Source organism: Octopus bimaculoides, chromosome 12 (assembly GCF_001194135.2).
Source record: "Octopus bimaculoides isolate UCB-OBI-ISO-001 chromosome 12, ASM119413v2, whole genome shotgun sequence".
Lineage (NCBI taxonomy): Eukaryota > Metazoa > Mollusca > Cephalopoda > Octopoda > Octopodidae > Octopus > Octopus bimaculoides.
Window position 1 is genome coordinate 61294826 of NC_068992.1, and position 15469 is coordinate 61310294.

The 15469-nt window shown below is 34.7% G+C and overlaps 2 protein-coding genes across 11 annotated transcripts in view; both read left to right on the plus strand.

The window, feature by feature from the left end:
- Positions 1 to 12360, plus strand: part of LOC128246976 (FERM domain-containing protein 5-like) — a 276439-nt gene extending 264079 nt beyond the window's left edge. For 6 of the 10 annotated variants that reach the window (XM_014920484.2, XM_014920485.2, XM_014920488.2 and 3 more), the window contains one exon: positions 3090 to 3164. In XM_014920484.2, coding sequence (XP_014775970.1) covers positions 3090 to 3149 — 60 coding nt within the window. In that variant the 3' untranslated portion in view covers positions 3150 to 3164. Of the gene's footprint in view, positions 1 to 326; positions 2630 to 3089; positions 3167 to 12254 lie in introns of those variants that run through there. The other 4 variants (XR_001409851.2, XM_014920489.2, XM_014920490.2 and 1 more) reach the window with 3 other exon arrangements.
- LOC106873227 (solute carrier family 22 member 6-A) overlaps positions 9097 to 15469 on the plus strand; it is a 32872-nt gene continuing 26499 nt past the window's right edge. Inside the window, exons 1-4 of the mRNA XM_014920495.2 lie at positions 9097 to 9356; positions 12212 to 12405; positions 12994 to 13224; positions 14587 to 14789. Of these exons, the coding sequence (XP_014775981.1) occupies positions 9212 to 9356; positions 12212 to 12405; positions 12994 to 13224; positions 14587 to 14789 (773 nt within the window). The 5' untranslated portion in view covers positions 9097 to 9211. The remainder of the gene's footprint in view (positions 9357 to 12211; positions 12406 to 12993; positions 13225 to 14586; positions 14790 to 15469) is intronic.

Sequence of the window (15469 nt, forward strand, 5' to 3'; positions counted from 1 at the left end):
TATATATATATATATATATATATATATATATATATATGCATATATATATGTCCATCCATTCCGTTAGTAGGAGAAAGTGTTGAATCCAGTCATAAAGATCTTCAACAGGTAAAACCTCAGCCACAATTTTGTTCAGTATATTGTATGTGATCATAAAGTAGGAAGAATGCTGTAAACCCACATGAGCATGGGGAAAAAAATGGAACATAAAATGAACATAAAAATAGTTGTTGATAACGATGATGACTTATTATTTATTATTATTTTTAAAATAATTCCTATTCAGTTGTCTCTAATTTTTCTCTCTCTTTCAATGGTTTTTGCAGATTCAATCTTCCTGATTTTTGCCTATTTTTGCCCCAGCTTGAGTCAACTTTGGTTACTGTTATTATTTTTGTCTCCATAAAATTGCTTTTTATTTTATTTTTCTAAAAGATTGTTATTTATTATACTTCGATGTGTAATTGCTGTATAATTCGCTTCCATTTCGGCTACCATTTTTTTTATCTGATTGTTTATTATATTCTTTTTGTTGTTTTTTGTCATTTTGTTAATTTATTATTTTGAAAATGTCCTTATTTATCATCATACCATCTGTCTGTATGTGTTGTGAAGGGAATCATTTTTAACTCAGAGTTAAGTGTTAAATGCAAAAAAAAAAATGTTTAAAGAAGGACAAAAGACTTCAACAGTGAAACAACTCAATCAAGGAGAAAAAAAATGTTTTCTTCTGTTTCCTGTGATTCATAATGTCAGTATTTTCATCCCTTCAAGACTACCATTCTCTTCATTTTCATATTATTGTTATTAAGGCAGCAAGCTGGCATAATCGTTAGCATGCTAAACAAAATGCTTAGCCGCATTTCATCCACTCTTATGTTCTGTGTTCCAAATTCCACTGAGATCAACTTTACTTTTCATCTTTCAGGGTTGATAAAATAAGAACCATTTTAGCACCAGGGTTGATGTTATCAACATATCTCCTCCCCCGAACTTGCCGGCCTTGCGTCAAAATTTGAAACCATTATCATCATCATTCAGGAAGGCAGTGAGCTGGCAGAATTGTTAGCACACCAGGTGAAATGCTTAGCAGTATTTCATCTGTCTTCACGTTCTGAGTTCAAATGTCGCCATGGTCGACTTTGCCTTTCATCCTAAAACTTCAGGCCTTGTGCCTGTAACAGAAAGGATTATTACCATCATTGAGGCAGTGGGCTGGCAGAATGATTACTGCACCAGACAAAATACTTTGCAGCATTTCTTCCAGTTCTTAACATTCTGAGTTCAAATGTCACCGAGGTCAACTTTACCTTTCATCCTTTCAAGGCTGATAAAATTAAGTAATTGTCGAACCCTGGGATATCATCAGCCATCCCCTCCCTTAAAATTGCTAGCCTTTTGCCAAAATTAGAAAAAATATTAAGACAGCTGGCTGGTAGAATCGTTAATGCATTGAACACAATGGTTAGTGGCATTTCTTCTGGCTCTTTGTTTTGAGTTCGAATTCCTCTGAGGCTGACTTTGCCTTTCATCCTTTTGGGGGATCAATAAAATAAATACCAGTTGAACACTGGGGTCAACATATTTAACTTTCCCCGCCTCCCATCATAATTGCTGGCCTTGTGCTTAAATTATAACGGATAGATATTATCATTATGGCTAGCATGCTGGGCGAAATGCTTAGTGGCATTTCGTCTGTCTTCGTGTTCTGAGTTCAAATTCTGCTGAGATCGTTTTTGCCTTTCATCCTTTCAGGGTTGTGAAAACAAGTACCTGTTGAACACTGGGGTCGGTGTAATCGACTTACCCCTGTCCCAGAATTGCTGGCCATGTACTAAAATTTGAAATCAATATTACTATTATTATGACTGGTGAGTAATCAGAAATGTAAGAGCATCAGCCGGAGTGCCTCACAGTATTTAGTCTCCCTCTTCTTAATGTTCTAAGTTCAAATCTTGCTGACATTGATTTTGATGCTTTCATTTCCCATCAGTGTCAACAAGGATACCAGTCATATATTGAAACCAGTTCAATAAACTGTGTCTACCCCTGACACATTTAAAACCCTGTGCCAATGAGAATTTCATTTATAACCATCCGTTATCATCCATCATCATTGTCATCATCACCAGTACTACTATCATATTTATTGTCATCATTATTGCCTTCACAATGTTGTGTGCTCAAATGCTTTATGTCTGTCATTGTTTCTGCTTCATCTATTTCTATCCCTCTCTCTTCCTCCTTCTCTCTTTCTCTCTCTCTCTCTCTCTCTCTCTCTCTCTCTCTCTCTGCTTCATTGTTTTTGTAAGCCATTATATTTAAGTTTCACGAATCATATTTAATTTTGTCTGTAAATAAAAAATAAAGCCATCGAAGTTTGTTCTTTTTAACAAACAAACAAACAAACAGGACTCACAAAAATAAAGAAGGAATGAAAGTTAAAAAAAAGGAATTAAAGTGAAAAAAAAAAAAAAAAATGAAAAGAAGGAAACAAGAATCAGAACTTTGTTTTGTTGAGATTCTTCAAATGGAATCACCAGTACCCCACAAGAAATGACTGTTTAAATTTTTGTTTTGTTTTGAGCCAAACATGAAGTAAAACTTCAGATATTTCAGCCAACAGTAATGAGTGTTTTGTGTTTTTTTTTTTTTTGTGATATATATATATCTTTTATCCTTTACTTGTTTTAGTCAGTAGACTGTAGCCATGCTGGGGCATTGCCTTGAAGGGTTTAGGTGAACAAATCAACACCAGTTCTTAATGATCTTTTTTAAAGTCTGGTACTTTTTCTGATCCACACTAAGTTTCCATCTACCAAATCCACTCACAAGACTTTGGTCGGCCCGAGGCTATAGTAGAAGACACTTGCCCAAGATGCCACACAGTGGGACTGAACCCGGAACCATGCGGTTCGTAAGCAAACTATTTACCACACAGCCACTCCTACGCCTATATATATATATGAAATAAATAAAACATTATCGCAACATGGCTGCAATTTAATGACTGGAACAAGTAAAAGAATGTGTGTGTGTGTGTACATACACACACATATATATGGTATTTTTCTTTTTTTGCTTTTCAGTTATATTTTATTGCAACTCTGCTGCTCATGATGAGAGATGCACATATTGTCAACCACTAAGGGACATGCTCAAATGCTTAAGGTCAAGTAACTGAGAGAAAATTTGATATTGAGCAGAAAATTTGCTATAACAATATTTCTGCTTCAGCAATTCGGCACTGAATCTGTCTGAAATGTAATGGAAAATAGGTCAGTTTCAAAACATTGATGTTCCGGTCACAAAAGCAAAGTTTGAATGGAATAGTAATCATTTCCTTTTATTGCTAGATACAGTGTCTCCACTCCATTAACCTTGACTGATACTATATATATATTTAACCCATACTTTATCATCCAAACAAATAATTTGGCTCTTTGTTCATTTTCTGGCATTGTAAGTTATATATATGTGTGTGTGTCTGTGTAAGATCCAAAGATTGAGGTGTAGGAAGAAAGTTAGCTTCAAGCAATCCATAGTAAATATAAAACCAACTTTCAGGGACAATGGTGGTTTATGTAAGTGGAAGGTTGAGGAGTGTTTAGTAAGGAAGTATGATAAGCTGAAGAAAATTCTCCTTATATTTCATGGTAGGCAACAAGGGTTGCTGGGTATTCTATCTACTCCATTCCTTACATGTGTGTGTGTGTGTGTGCCAACCCGTCAAATGTGCTCCACCTACCCCTATATAAATTTTTACCCACCAGACTCTTGCTGCCTTACTCATCTCATATACTTTGGGGCCAAGGGACATAATTCCTGATAAATCCCTTGTTCATTTGCTTCCTTACTCTGTTTCATCTTTTTTCACAACACCCATGAATTAGATGTAACATTTTTCTCCTTCAGACACAGAGAACAATCCCTGAAGAGTGTGTGTCTTGCTTAACCACACTGTGATCTAATATCTGGTTATCTAATACCCAGTGCAAAAACCAACTGGTAAAGTGGGTCTATTTCATTGTCATCATTTATCATACACCTGCAGTACATTGATGACACTACAACAAAAGTCTTCCCATTTCAGCATGAGCTCCTTATCTTGCCACTCTTTTCCCCACCAGCTCTTAATATTGTCCATCCATTACATTCTTTGCCTGCCTCTTGATCTACTGCCCTCTACTCTTCCCTCCATGATAATATTTTCCGAACCTCTGCTTCTTCAAGTATGGGCATAATAGATGAACTTCTGTTTTATTCCAACGTTCAGTTGTCATCATTCACCTGCTCATTGTGACATCCATTCATTTGTCCAATGATCTTTGTAAGAGACTCAATGTTCTCCTTTTAAACCCACATTTCAAACACATTATGTTCTCTTCAAATTTGTTCAGAGTCCATACATTGATTAATGTAGTATGTGTGTATATGTGTGCTATCATTTCATCATCAATTTAATATCCACTTTTAGTTCATACATGTAATGAGACAGAACTTGATTTTCGATCAGCAGGTGGTTGCTAACCTTAACCTGTTTCCAAGGGGGGTAGTATTTCCCCATAGCCAGATCTTTGCAAGGAAGACAAGGAAGATTAGAGATGAATGACACAATGCTTCTGAGATAGTGGAAAAGTGGTCAATAAAATGATGAGGATGATAGGCTTCTTTCAGTTTCCCCTCTGACAAATCCACTCACCAGATTATGGTTGCCTCAGGACTTAACTACAAAATACTTGTCTAAGGTAGCATGCTGTAAGACTGAACCTATGAAGATTCCAGATTGAGTTTTAGATGCATTTTCAAGTGTTGGTGAAACAAATGCAATTACAAGAACTGATTGAATTAAAAACAAAAGAAAACTTGGAAATCCTATTTATAAACATGTTCCATCATCTCTTTTGCAATTTATAAATGTTAATGATGGATTATGAGCCGCAGGGGAAAATTTCCCACCTGCATTATTCCTATTGTCATGTTTTATTGAACATAAATCTATTACTGTTCTGAACTTTTTAATGAAAATGCAAAATTAATTACAAATAGATGAAGAAAGTGACTTAAAGATGTTACTTACTAATTAATATTGAGTTAGATGTGAGAAGATTAATCTCACCACATCAAGGCCATCCTTCACATTAATAAATCAATAAATTTTAGAATTGTATGTACAGTTCTTTATGCAACATGGTGGATGTCAATCAATTGTAAATATCACTAGATGCTGGGCAAATGAACAGACATCAAATTACCTACAGCCAGGATTAACAGACTGACCAGTTCAGTTAGTGAACAACTGCTATCATCTATTGTCATGGCACACACACGAGATATTTAGGCTAGCAAGAGATCAGTGCAACTAAAACCCAATGCACAAGTTCAAGCCACACTGCTTGATCAGGACATCTGACATGGAAGAGTTATATTACTCCAGGCAAGTCAACCAACATGATGGTGATGTACAGTTATATTTTTGGTTATATAGTAAATGTATAAGTAAAAACAAAATTCATTTAAATTTGATTTTCTGAATATGATAATTTTTACCAACTTTATGGGAAGGGTTGCTAATTAACTTTGTTCTCTGAATGAGGTCAGTTGTCCAAAAATATTTTGGAAACAATGGTGGGGCTGAATGGATTGAGAGAACTGCAAGATGTATAGAGAGGCTGTCATTACAGTGTGAATATTTAACAAATGCAGCAATTTATCATGCAGGTAGGTATCTATTAGTTCTAAGGCTCCCTCCTTGTTCATTATAATTCTGCAGACCATAATAGAGAAGCTTTAAGATCAGCTATTTATAGGAACTTCAAATGCAGAGAAACAGAAACTGCCACACTTTTACCAAGTCCACAGTGCATGCTCCTGCTATGGTTACACAGAATTTGTAGCTTTACAGTGGGGTGAATGCAAAATGTCTAGACTGCTATATTTGTATTCTGTATGATCCATCACTGCATATTGGAATGTGCATTGTGTATGAAAGTGCAGAAATAAACTGTGCAGTGGAGAAAGTGCAACATGTTTATACACTAATATTGCATCCCAAATGATTCATCAATGCAAGATGGTGTGTGCAATATTGTCATTAACTGGAAGGCAGCATGGTTCATTCATTTGTTTAGCATCTATATTTTCCATGCTAACAGAGGCTTAGATGAGAAATTGAGACAAGATTTTATGGTTGAATGCGTTTCTTGCCCTCAACTTTTACCTGTTTGTCAAGTAAGGGATTTCTTTTTTCATTTTCAGAGGTCTTTGAATGCACAGAATGACTGGACATAATGTCAGTAAGGAATGCCAACATCACTACTGCTTTGCTCAACTAACAAGTGTGGAGACTGTCATACACATTTAGGCATGTAAGTGCACACAGACACATGGACATGTATGTATGCATGTGTGTGTTAGGAAGGGCACCCAGCTGTAGGAAGGAGACAATGGAACACTGCAGTCCTTTGACCTGTTGAATCCTGTCTAACTCCATGGCAGCATGGACAATAGGCATTATATATATATATATATATATGATGATGAGAGCACATGGCTTAGTGGTGACAGTGTTGTAGTTGCAATTGTGACATCATTACTTCAGTTCTCAGACGAGGTGGTTCATTATGTTCTTGAGCAAAATACTTCACTTTACATTGTCCTGTGATTCTTTCAGTGTTTGATATGTGCCACACAGTGCACCTGTACAGGGAATGTTAGCTTCTTGCCCCTTTAATTGGTAATTAACATCATGATTTAGAGTCTTCCCCTACCCAGCCTCTTTTTATAGACAGTTACTCTATATCCAATTGACTACTCCTAACGCTTTCTTTCCTCCCTGAGGAAAAGGAATACATATGACAATATTTATTACCATACCTAGCCATGAGATGTTAACTCACTCTTGCCCTTTATTTTAAACAGACACAATCCTCTAGTCTGAGATTTTGTAGTTAATAAAGAGATAAATGGATCAGAAATGAACTACAATCCTTTACAAGCTATGACCCCAATAGGCTTTATGCGATTCTTGAGAGTGTAGTCTATTCTTAGCTAAAATAGCAACAACATGAATTTCTTCCATCTTCTTGCTCTGTTAAAGTATTTGAGAAAAATTATATTGATGTGTCCAACTGGTTAAAATTTTATTTATTTATATGCGCAACTGATGATGGCACTGCATTTAAATTGATGTAATGATTGCATTGTTCAATTAAATGTAACTGCTTGAAACGGTCATACTGCATCACTATTTGATATCCTGTTGCCTATTTTGATTTTATTCACCTTACTTCAAGCTATAACCTCTCTTCAATTGGTTGACCGGTGCGTGTGATCCATTCTTGAGGTCAAAATTCCCATTTTTAAAGTGCGAAAACCAATGGTGGGTGGTACTTTGAGGTGTTGCTCTTTCTCCATACACAGCACAAATCTCAGGATATCAAATAGTCACACAGTTAATGTTTATTTCAGTTGGGTCACACCCTTCCAATTGCTATAGATCCGTAATGCATCTTACGGCTGTGCCTGTCACCTGTATGGTGAGGAATTCTACATTGGGGAGTAGTAACGACTAGGATAGGGTAGCTGACTGCTTATTGTGATCATTCATCTTTTGGTTTCCTGTAGCTTTGCTCTCTTTTACAAACCCAGTGAACATACATATATTTCCTATTTCAAAGAAATTCAAACAATAGATATAAGACCCAAGTTAAAAAGATTATCAACAATTCAACTTCTCTAGTTGACATTAAGACACCCATCCCCAATAGGGGGCCTTAACTCCCACATTTTAGAGCTCCATGACCTCCATTTTTCAGGAGCAAAATCCTTTGAACTGGTTCCATAAGACTGGAATTTTGGAATCTGCGCATAAAGATCAGTAGTATGGGATACATGTGTCATGATTAGAATTTTTTTAGGGTGTGTAAAGATGGTAGGGTGGGAATGTGTAGAGATGGGGTAACAATGGAGGGGTGATGATGAAGTGAGTGGGTGGAAGGGAGAAGGTGGGAAGGAGTGAAGAGAGGAAGTAGGTGTTAGGGCCGGAGAGGAGAGGTGGGTGGGAGTGAAGGAAGGGAAGAGAGAGAAAGGGGTTTATATGAAGAGGGGAGGGGAGTTGAGCCCGTGTGGCACAAAGGAGTGAAGAGAAGATTATTTCCCATTCACAATGAAGACAGGAGTCCGGATGGCCCTTGTGCAAAGACAATCCATCATCATAATCATCATCGTCATCATTATCATCATCATCGTTTAATGGCCACTTTTTCATGATTGCATGGTTTGGGCTGAAGTTGTTGAAGCAGGTTTTTCTATGACCAGATGACGACAATGATGAGAAGGATGATGATGATGATGATGATGACGATGACGATGACGACGACGACGACGATGGCGACGACGACGACGACGACGACGACGACGATGGTGGTGGTGGTGGTGGTGGTGGTGGCATGTATAGATGGACTGTACGAGTGAACATGGGTAGCATTGGTGATTGTTGAAACTCGGAAAAATTTTGTAGATATTGTCGAAATTAGTTTGAAAGGAGCTTATTACAAATTCATCTTGATTAAACTTTGATGACATTCCATAAATTAAGCATCTGATAATTTGATAACAACTGCAGCCATACACACACACACACACACACACACACACACACATACATATATGTGTGTGTATGTATGTATATATGTATATATGTATATGTGCATGTATATATATATAAATACATATATGTATATTTATATGTGTGTGTGTGTAAGTATATACATATGCACACACATGCATGTATGTTGTTATTGTTGTTATCTTCGAATATTTAATATTTTTCTCATATTTTAGAGCACGTAAAGAAGCAGTGACCAGTAATACAAAACATAGACATTTAAATAGTTTCACCTTAAAGTATCATTACAACATGTTACAGGCTGGGGTTAGAAACATGAGTGCAACACACACACACGCACACACACACACATGCACACACAAACACATACACACACACACACACATGCACACACAAACACATACACACACATGCATGTGCATGAATACGTACACAAAAACACATGCACATGTATGTATACATGTATACACACTTTCGCAATTTTTAGCAATATAGTCTTTAAACATTCATACACACGTACAATCAACGAACAAAAATAACCCATTCATTTAGTCTCTGCCTTCCAATTGAGTGATATTCACCATGTCTAAAGAAACAGATTCTATAGATTTTGATGAGATATACAGAAAAACTGGGAGTTATGGAAGATATCAGATGAAGATTATGCTACAGATATTTCTCAATAATATTCCTGTAGGTTTCAATATTATGGTGCTGATATTTCAAAGTAAGTTCTAAAAAAAAACCCAAAAAACTTTGTCCATGTATCAGTTCATTTCCTGTTTTTATTGTTGAACTGTGACCATCCTGGGGCACCACCTTTTCACACTTTACATTTTAGTCAAACAAACTAACTTCAATACTTGTTATTTTTTTTTTAAAGCTGGTAATGATTCTATAAGTCTCTTTTACTCAACCGTTAAGTTGTGGAACATAAACAAACCAGCACCAGTTATCAAGTGGTGGTGATGGGGGAACAAACACAAGCATGCACACATACGCATACACAAATAAATAAATATATACATATCTATCTCTCTCTCTCTCTCTCTCTCTCTCTATATATATATATATATATATATATATATATATATATATATATATCATCATCATCATCATTTAATGTCTGTTGTCTATGCTGGCATGGGTTGGATGGTTTGACCATAGCTGCGAAGCTACACCAGGCTCCAGTCTGATTTGGCATGGTTTCTATGGTTGGGTGCCCTTCCTAATGCCAGCCATGTTACAGAGTGCGCTAGGTGTTTTTACGTGGCACTGCACAAGTGCATTTACAGTGCACTGCGTGGGTACTTTTATGTTGAACCGCACAGGCACTTTTATGTGACACCACACAGGCGCTTACTTGGCATATATAATGTGTATATATATATATTTATATATATACATATATATATATACATATATATTATCTTTATCTTATGTTATTTACTTTGTTTTATATTATACACATTTATTGTGCTTTTAATTGTTAATTTTTCTATATGTGATAGTGGATTTTCATCGATGAGTTCTTGAAACTTAGTTATTTTCCCTAAAACTATATATTTTATATATATTTTATCTACAAAGCTCAATTAAATTTTAATTTTTTATAAATTGATTTTAATTGAGTTTTTACCTGTAATTTTGGATTTTGTCCCTAATATTATTATTATTATTATTATTATTATATATATATATATATATATGTATATCCAAATATAGGGAATGGAATCAGTAGAATCTAGGCTACATATGTTTCCCTGCTAGTAGGACCTTGGAAGTAGTAATTACTCAATGAGGAGTACTCCACAAGATACTCATCAGGCCGAAGATACCTTAGTCAAATGAGGGTTGTCAAGGGATCCCATGTTAACTTGCAGGAGATTTTATCAAAAGTTTTTCAATCAAATCTGCAAGTTAACATGGGATCCTTGGATCTTACCTTTACACACACACACACACACATATATATATATATATTCTTTTATTCTTTTACTTGTTTTAGTTATTTAACTGCGGCCATGCTGGAGCACCGCCTTTAGTCGAACAAATCGACCCCAAGGCTTATTCTTTGTAAGCCCAGTATTTATACTATCAGTCTCTTTTACGGAATCACTAAGGGAACATAAACACACCAACATCAGTTGTCGAGCGATGTGGTAGGGGACAAACACAAACACACACACACACACACACACACACACACACACACACACAAACACACACATATATACGACAAGCTTCTTTCAGTTTCCATCTACCAAATCCACTCACAAGACATTGGTCAGCTTGAGACTATAGTAGAAGCCACTTTCCCAAGGTACCATGAGGTTCAGTAATATTAATAGCAAACGCAACTCTTATATTGCTTAGTTTTATTCTTCCACTGTCAAACATTTACTCATTAGCACTAACATTCATCAAGAAATATGACACGATAAACAAAAGTGACATTGGAATATTCAAGCATCCCTCTAATATTTCATAAGAATATTCCATTAACATGAATAAAAGTAATAATTCAAATGAATTTGACATTAGTATGGCTTTTGTTGACAGCACTGAGATACACAAAATCATTGCATTATATTCTCGATGGCCTAAATATTAACTATAAAACATTAGATATAGGTTTATATAAAGATGATGGGCTACCTCCCTTGCACTACTCTACTGGCTAAAGATTAAATGAATTCAAAGAAGATTTAATCAGCTTATTCAATGGCATCAGTCATAGAATCACAACACTTACAAAAATGAACATTATAGATATGAGTATCAAATTTTAAAAATTATAGACACCAACCATATAATAAACCTAATGAAAAGCTCTTGTACATAAATAGGAATTGTCTTACCCCTCACCCACATCATCATTTTCACAAATGTAATTAATAATACAAGCAAAAGAATCCCTGAAATATAATCAAATATTACAATATTGCAATAATATCCTGAAGAATAGTGAACTTATTGCTAAAATTCACCTCACTCCGTTGAATATCAGACAGACTGAAATAAACAAAGTAACATGGTTTGGTTCAACAATTATCTCACTGGTCATCACAATCTCTTTGTAGTTGTTGGTCAAAAGAGAACCATCTACTTGCAGGTGAAATTTCCTTTTCATTCAAATTTGAAAGTGCCCACTAATGAGGTCTCCAAAAACCCATAAAAAATGGCTTAAGCTTCAAGACAAAAATAGTAATATAACTTGTATGTCTATGAATTATTTTAAAGTAAAGATTTTCTTTCCTTTTTTTTATGTAGCTGTACCCCACTACTACTTATGCATTTGCAGTTTATTGTTGGTGTTAAAATGGTTCTCCACCTTTGTTCTAGGCAAAGTCTTTTAGAACATAAAAACCAGGCTCTGAGGAGATTACTAGAAGGGCTTTTGCTCAAAATACCAAGATTGTTGTTTCCTCTTGATATAAGAACTTATCAAAATTTATAACCATTACTGCCTGCCTCAATATATATATATTTTTTTTTTTGAATCAAACAACAGGAATATTATGCAACTGCATGTTTGTTCTTTTCTATCTTTTTATACTGTCTTTATTTTGTCTTGTTAAGTACATGATATACCATTTACCTGTCGGTCGTTACCAAATGACAGCATCATGGAAATTGGTCCTAACAGTACTATACAGTATGAAAGTTGTTTTGTGAAGATCTCAAATGGAACAAATGGGACTGATAACCAAATTATTCCATGTCCCAATGGATATGAGTATGAACATGAAAAGCACTACTCAGTTCGGTCACAGGTAAGATGAAGTATGACTTATAATTTGATTAATTATTATTTGTCTCATTGTTATTGATCTTCTTGGAATTTTACTCCAAGAAATTTTTCTATGATTTATTTATGTTTTATTTATTATTATTCCTTTTTGTGTTTCAGACTCATTTTTACTACTTAACTATTTGATGTTGAACAAAATTCAAAAAATTTCTTTTCAGCTATTCAAAAATGTGTCAGACTTCATTTATAACACAAATAATGAAAGATAAATTTTACCAGTTGCCAGATTAATTTCATAAAAATTAGCATTAAATTTTCCAAATAGAAACTAATTCCAAAATAGAAATTTGTTTGTTTGTATGCATGCATGCATGCATCTATGTTTGTATGTATGTATGTATACTTATATTGCTTGGATACTTACAATGCTCTCATACTTGCAAGGCTCACAACCTCGCTGTACTTGAGAACTTACAATGCAAGGAAACATAGGCATGATACTTAAGTATCCAACAGTTTTTCATCTCTTTTATATTCAACAATTCATAGCTAAAAATTAATTCTTTTTATTATTTTTTTTTTTTTTGTTTAAATTTTCTTTCTTTTCCAGTGGGATTTGGTATGTGCTGATGAACCCCTTGCTGATCTTTTCATCACAATCTACAGTGCAGGCAAGCTAGCAGGATGTTTTATCTTGCCGAATAGTGCAGATAGATATGGTCGGAAGCCAATCATTATCTTAGCAAACTTTGGAATGTGTGTTCTGAATATCATCATTATCTTCTCACCATCTTATACATTTTTCATAATAGTGAAAGGATTGACTGGATTTTTTCAGCCAGTGAGTAATATTATAATTTTGCTTGACTTTACATTAATCATAACTACATGTGAATATCATCCTCTTTTCCTTGCTTGCATGAATAAGACAAGACTATTGTATAGTTCATCACTATAAAAATAGAAATAAAAACATCAGGGTGTATTGAGGTAAGATTGATAGTGAACATAAAGAAAATTCAGGCATATTTGCGTAATAATGAAATCAAATCTGGAGTGTATATGTTTATATTACAGAGACAGTGTGTGTGTGTGTGAGAGAGAGAGAGAGAGAGAGAGAGAGAGAGAGAGAGATGGGGAGAGAGAATATTGCAGACAATGAATGAAATAAACATGAAATGAAAAAATCACATAAATAAAAGCTTGTTAAAAACTATCTTCTACTGAATATTTAAATTTGTGAACTTGAAATATTCAATAATAGAAGAAGGTTTAGAAAGTAAATGTTCCTGAAAACTTCAATTTATAAAAAATTTCACTTGCTTAGTAAATATTTCTTTCTGTAATTTATTGTAGTTATAATATATCTCACCCTAATTTAAACAAACTTCTAAGTAACCCAACTACATTTAGCATGCTAGAAATAGCAGAGATCACAGTTATTATTGTAAGGTTTATAGTGCTCCAAATAGCCATACCACTTCTTAATTCTTTTTTTAAAAATTATACCAGTATATTAAAAAATTTTCATTTTATCAAAAATATTAATCTAACAAACTCTGGAAACTGATATTATTCTTGAAATTGTGCCTCAGAGTTATACAGCTATTTTGTCTAATAACATTCATTCATTCAAAAATAATTTTTTTACATTACATATATGTAATAAACTGTGGGTTTTGCAAATAGTGAATTAAAACTTGAAATGAAAACATTGAAATGAATATATATTAAATTATCATTAATAAAAATAGAGGTGAGAGAGAGTGAGAGAATGAAATGGAAAATTTCACCTGCAACGAATTAATATTATTAAACATTAAAATCTACTCTCCAATGAATGCAACAATTATTTAAATTTGTGAAAACCTTGTAGTTCAAATATTCAATAAACTTCAGAAATTGAAATTACAGGAAATTTCTTAGAACATGAATTTATAAAAATATTTCCAGACGGTCAAGCCTTTAATAATTGCTTTCTTTTAGTAACTATTACATATCTAATTAATAAACAGCTTTCTCCATTATAATATATATATGTGTGTGTGTGTGTGTGTGTGTGTGTGTGTGTGTGTATTTATATATATATATATATATATATATAAATACACATGCACACACACACATGCATGTGCGCACACACACACACATACACACACACACACACACACACACACATTAATATGTACTATGTATTTGATAGGGTGTATCAATTCCTGGTTCTGTGTTACTATTGGAGCTTTTCCCTGCAGAATGTAGGACCCACACTCAAGTTTTTCATGGAATTACATGGGGAGTGGCCCTAATGCTACTATGTCCAGTGTCATATTTCACAGAACCATATGGATGGCATTGTCTAAATGCACTTGTAGCTCTGTCATCCTGTGGTTTCTTGTTCCACGTTTGGTAAGTTAAAAATATTTCAAAATATTTTTATTATTATCATTTCAAATTCTTTGTATCTCACCCATATGATGGAACTTAGGTGGGTTTACTCTTGGATAACAAGTTACTACCTATGATCACTACCTGCCATCCAAGAACTTTAGAATGATCTTCACTGTTGCTAACTAGCAGGCCAGTTTCATATATGAGGGCATGCTGAATAGTTCCTGGCTTTGGATAAAAGAAAATACAGGAGGATCAGTTAGTTTATTCAACATATCCACCACTTAGATTTACATGCTTATTGTAATGGTTCATCAGTTTTCCTAAGCCCTGTAAAAGAACTCAGCAGGTTGGGTCACCAACCAGACCTTTCTCAATGCCCTTAAAGCCAAGAACCTTTTAGCACTCCTTGTATTCTCTGTGTTTCTGCAATGCTGTGCTTGAGAAGGAAGATCCATCAAACCTAGTGAAATTGTAGTTGTGGGAGATACTGGTGTCACACAACTGGCACCTGTGCTGGGGGCATGTAAAAGTACCTATTACACTCTTGGAGTGGTTGGCATTTGAAAGGGCATCCAGCTGTAGAAACCATGCAAAATAAGGTTGGATTCTGGTGCAGCCCCTCAGCGCACCAGCCCTGCTCAAACCATCCAACCCAGGCCAGCATGGACAATGGGTGCGAAATGATGATATATATA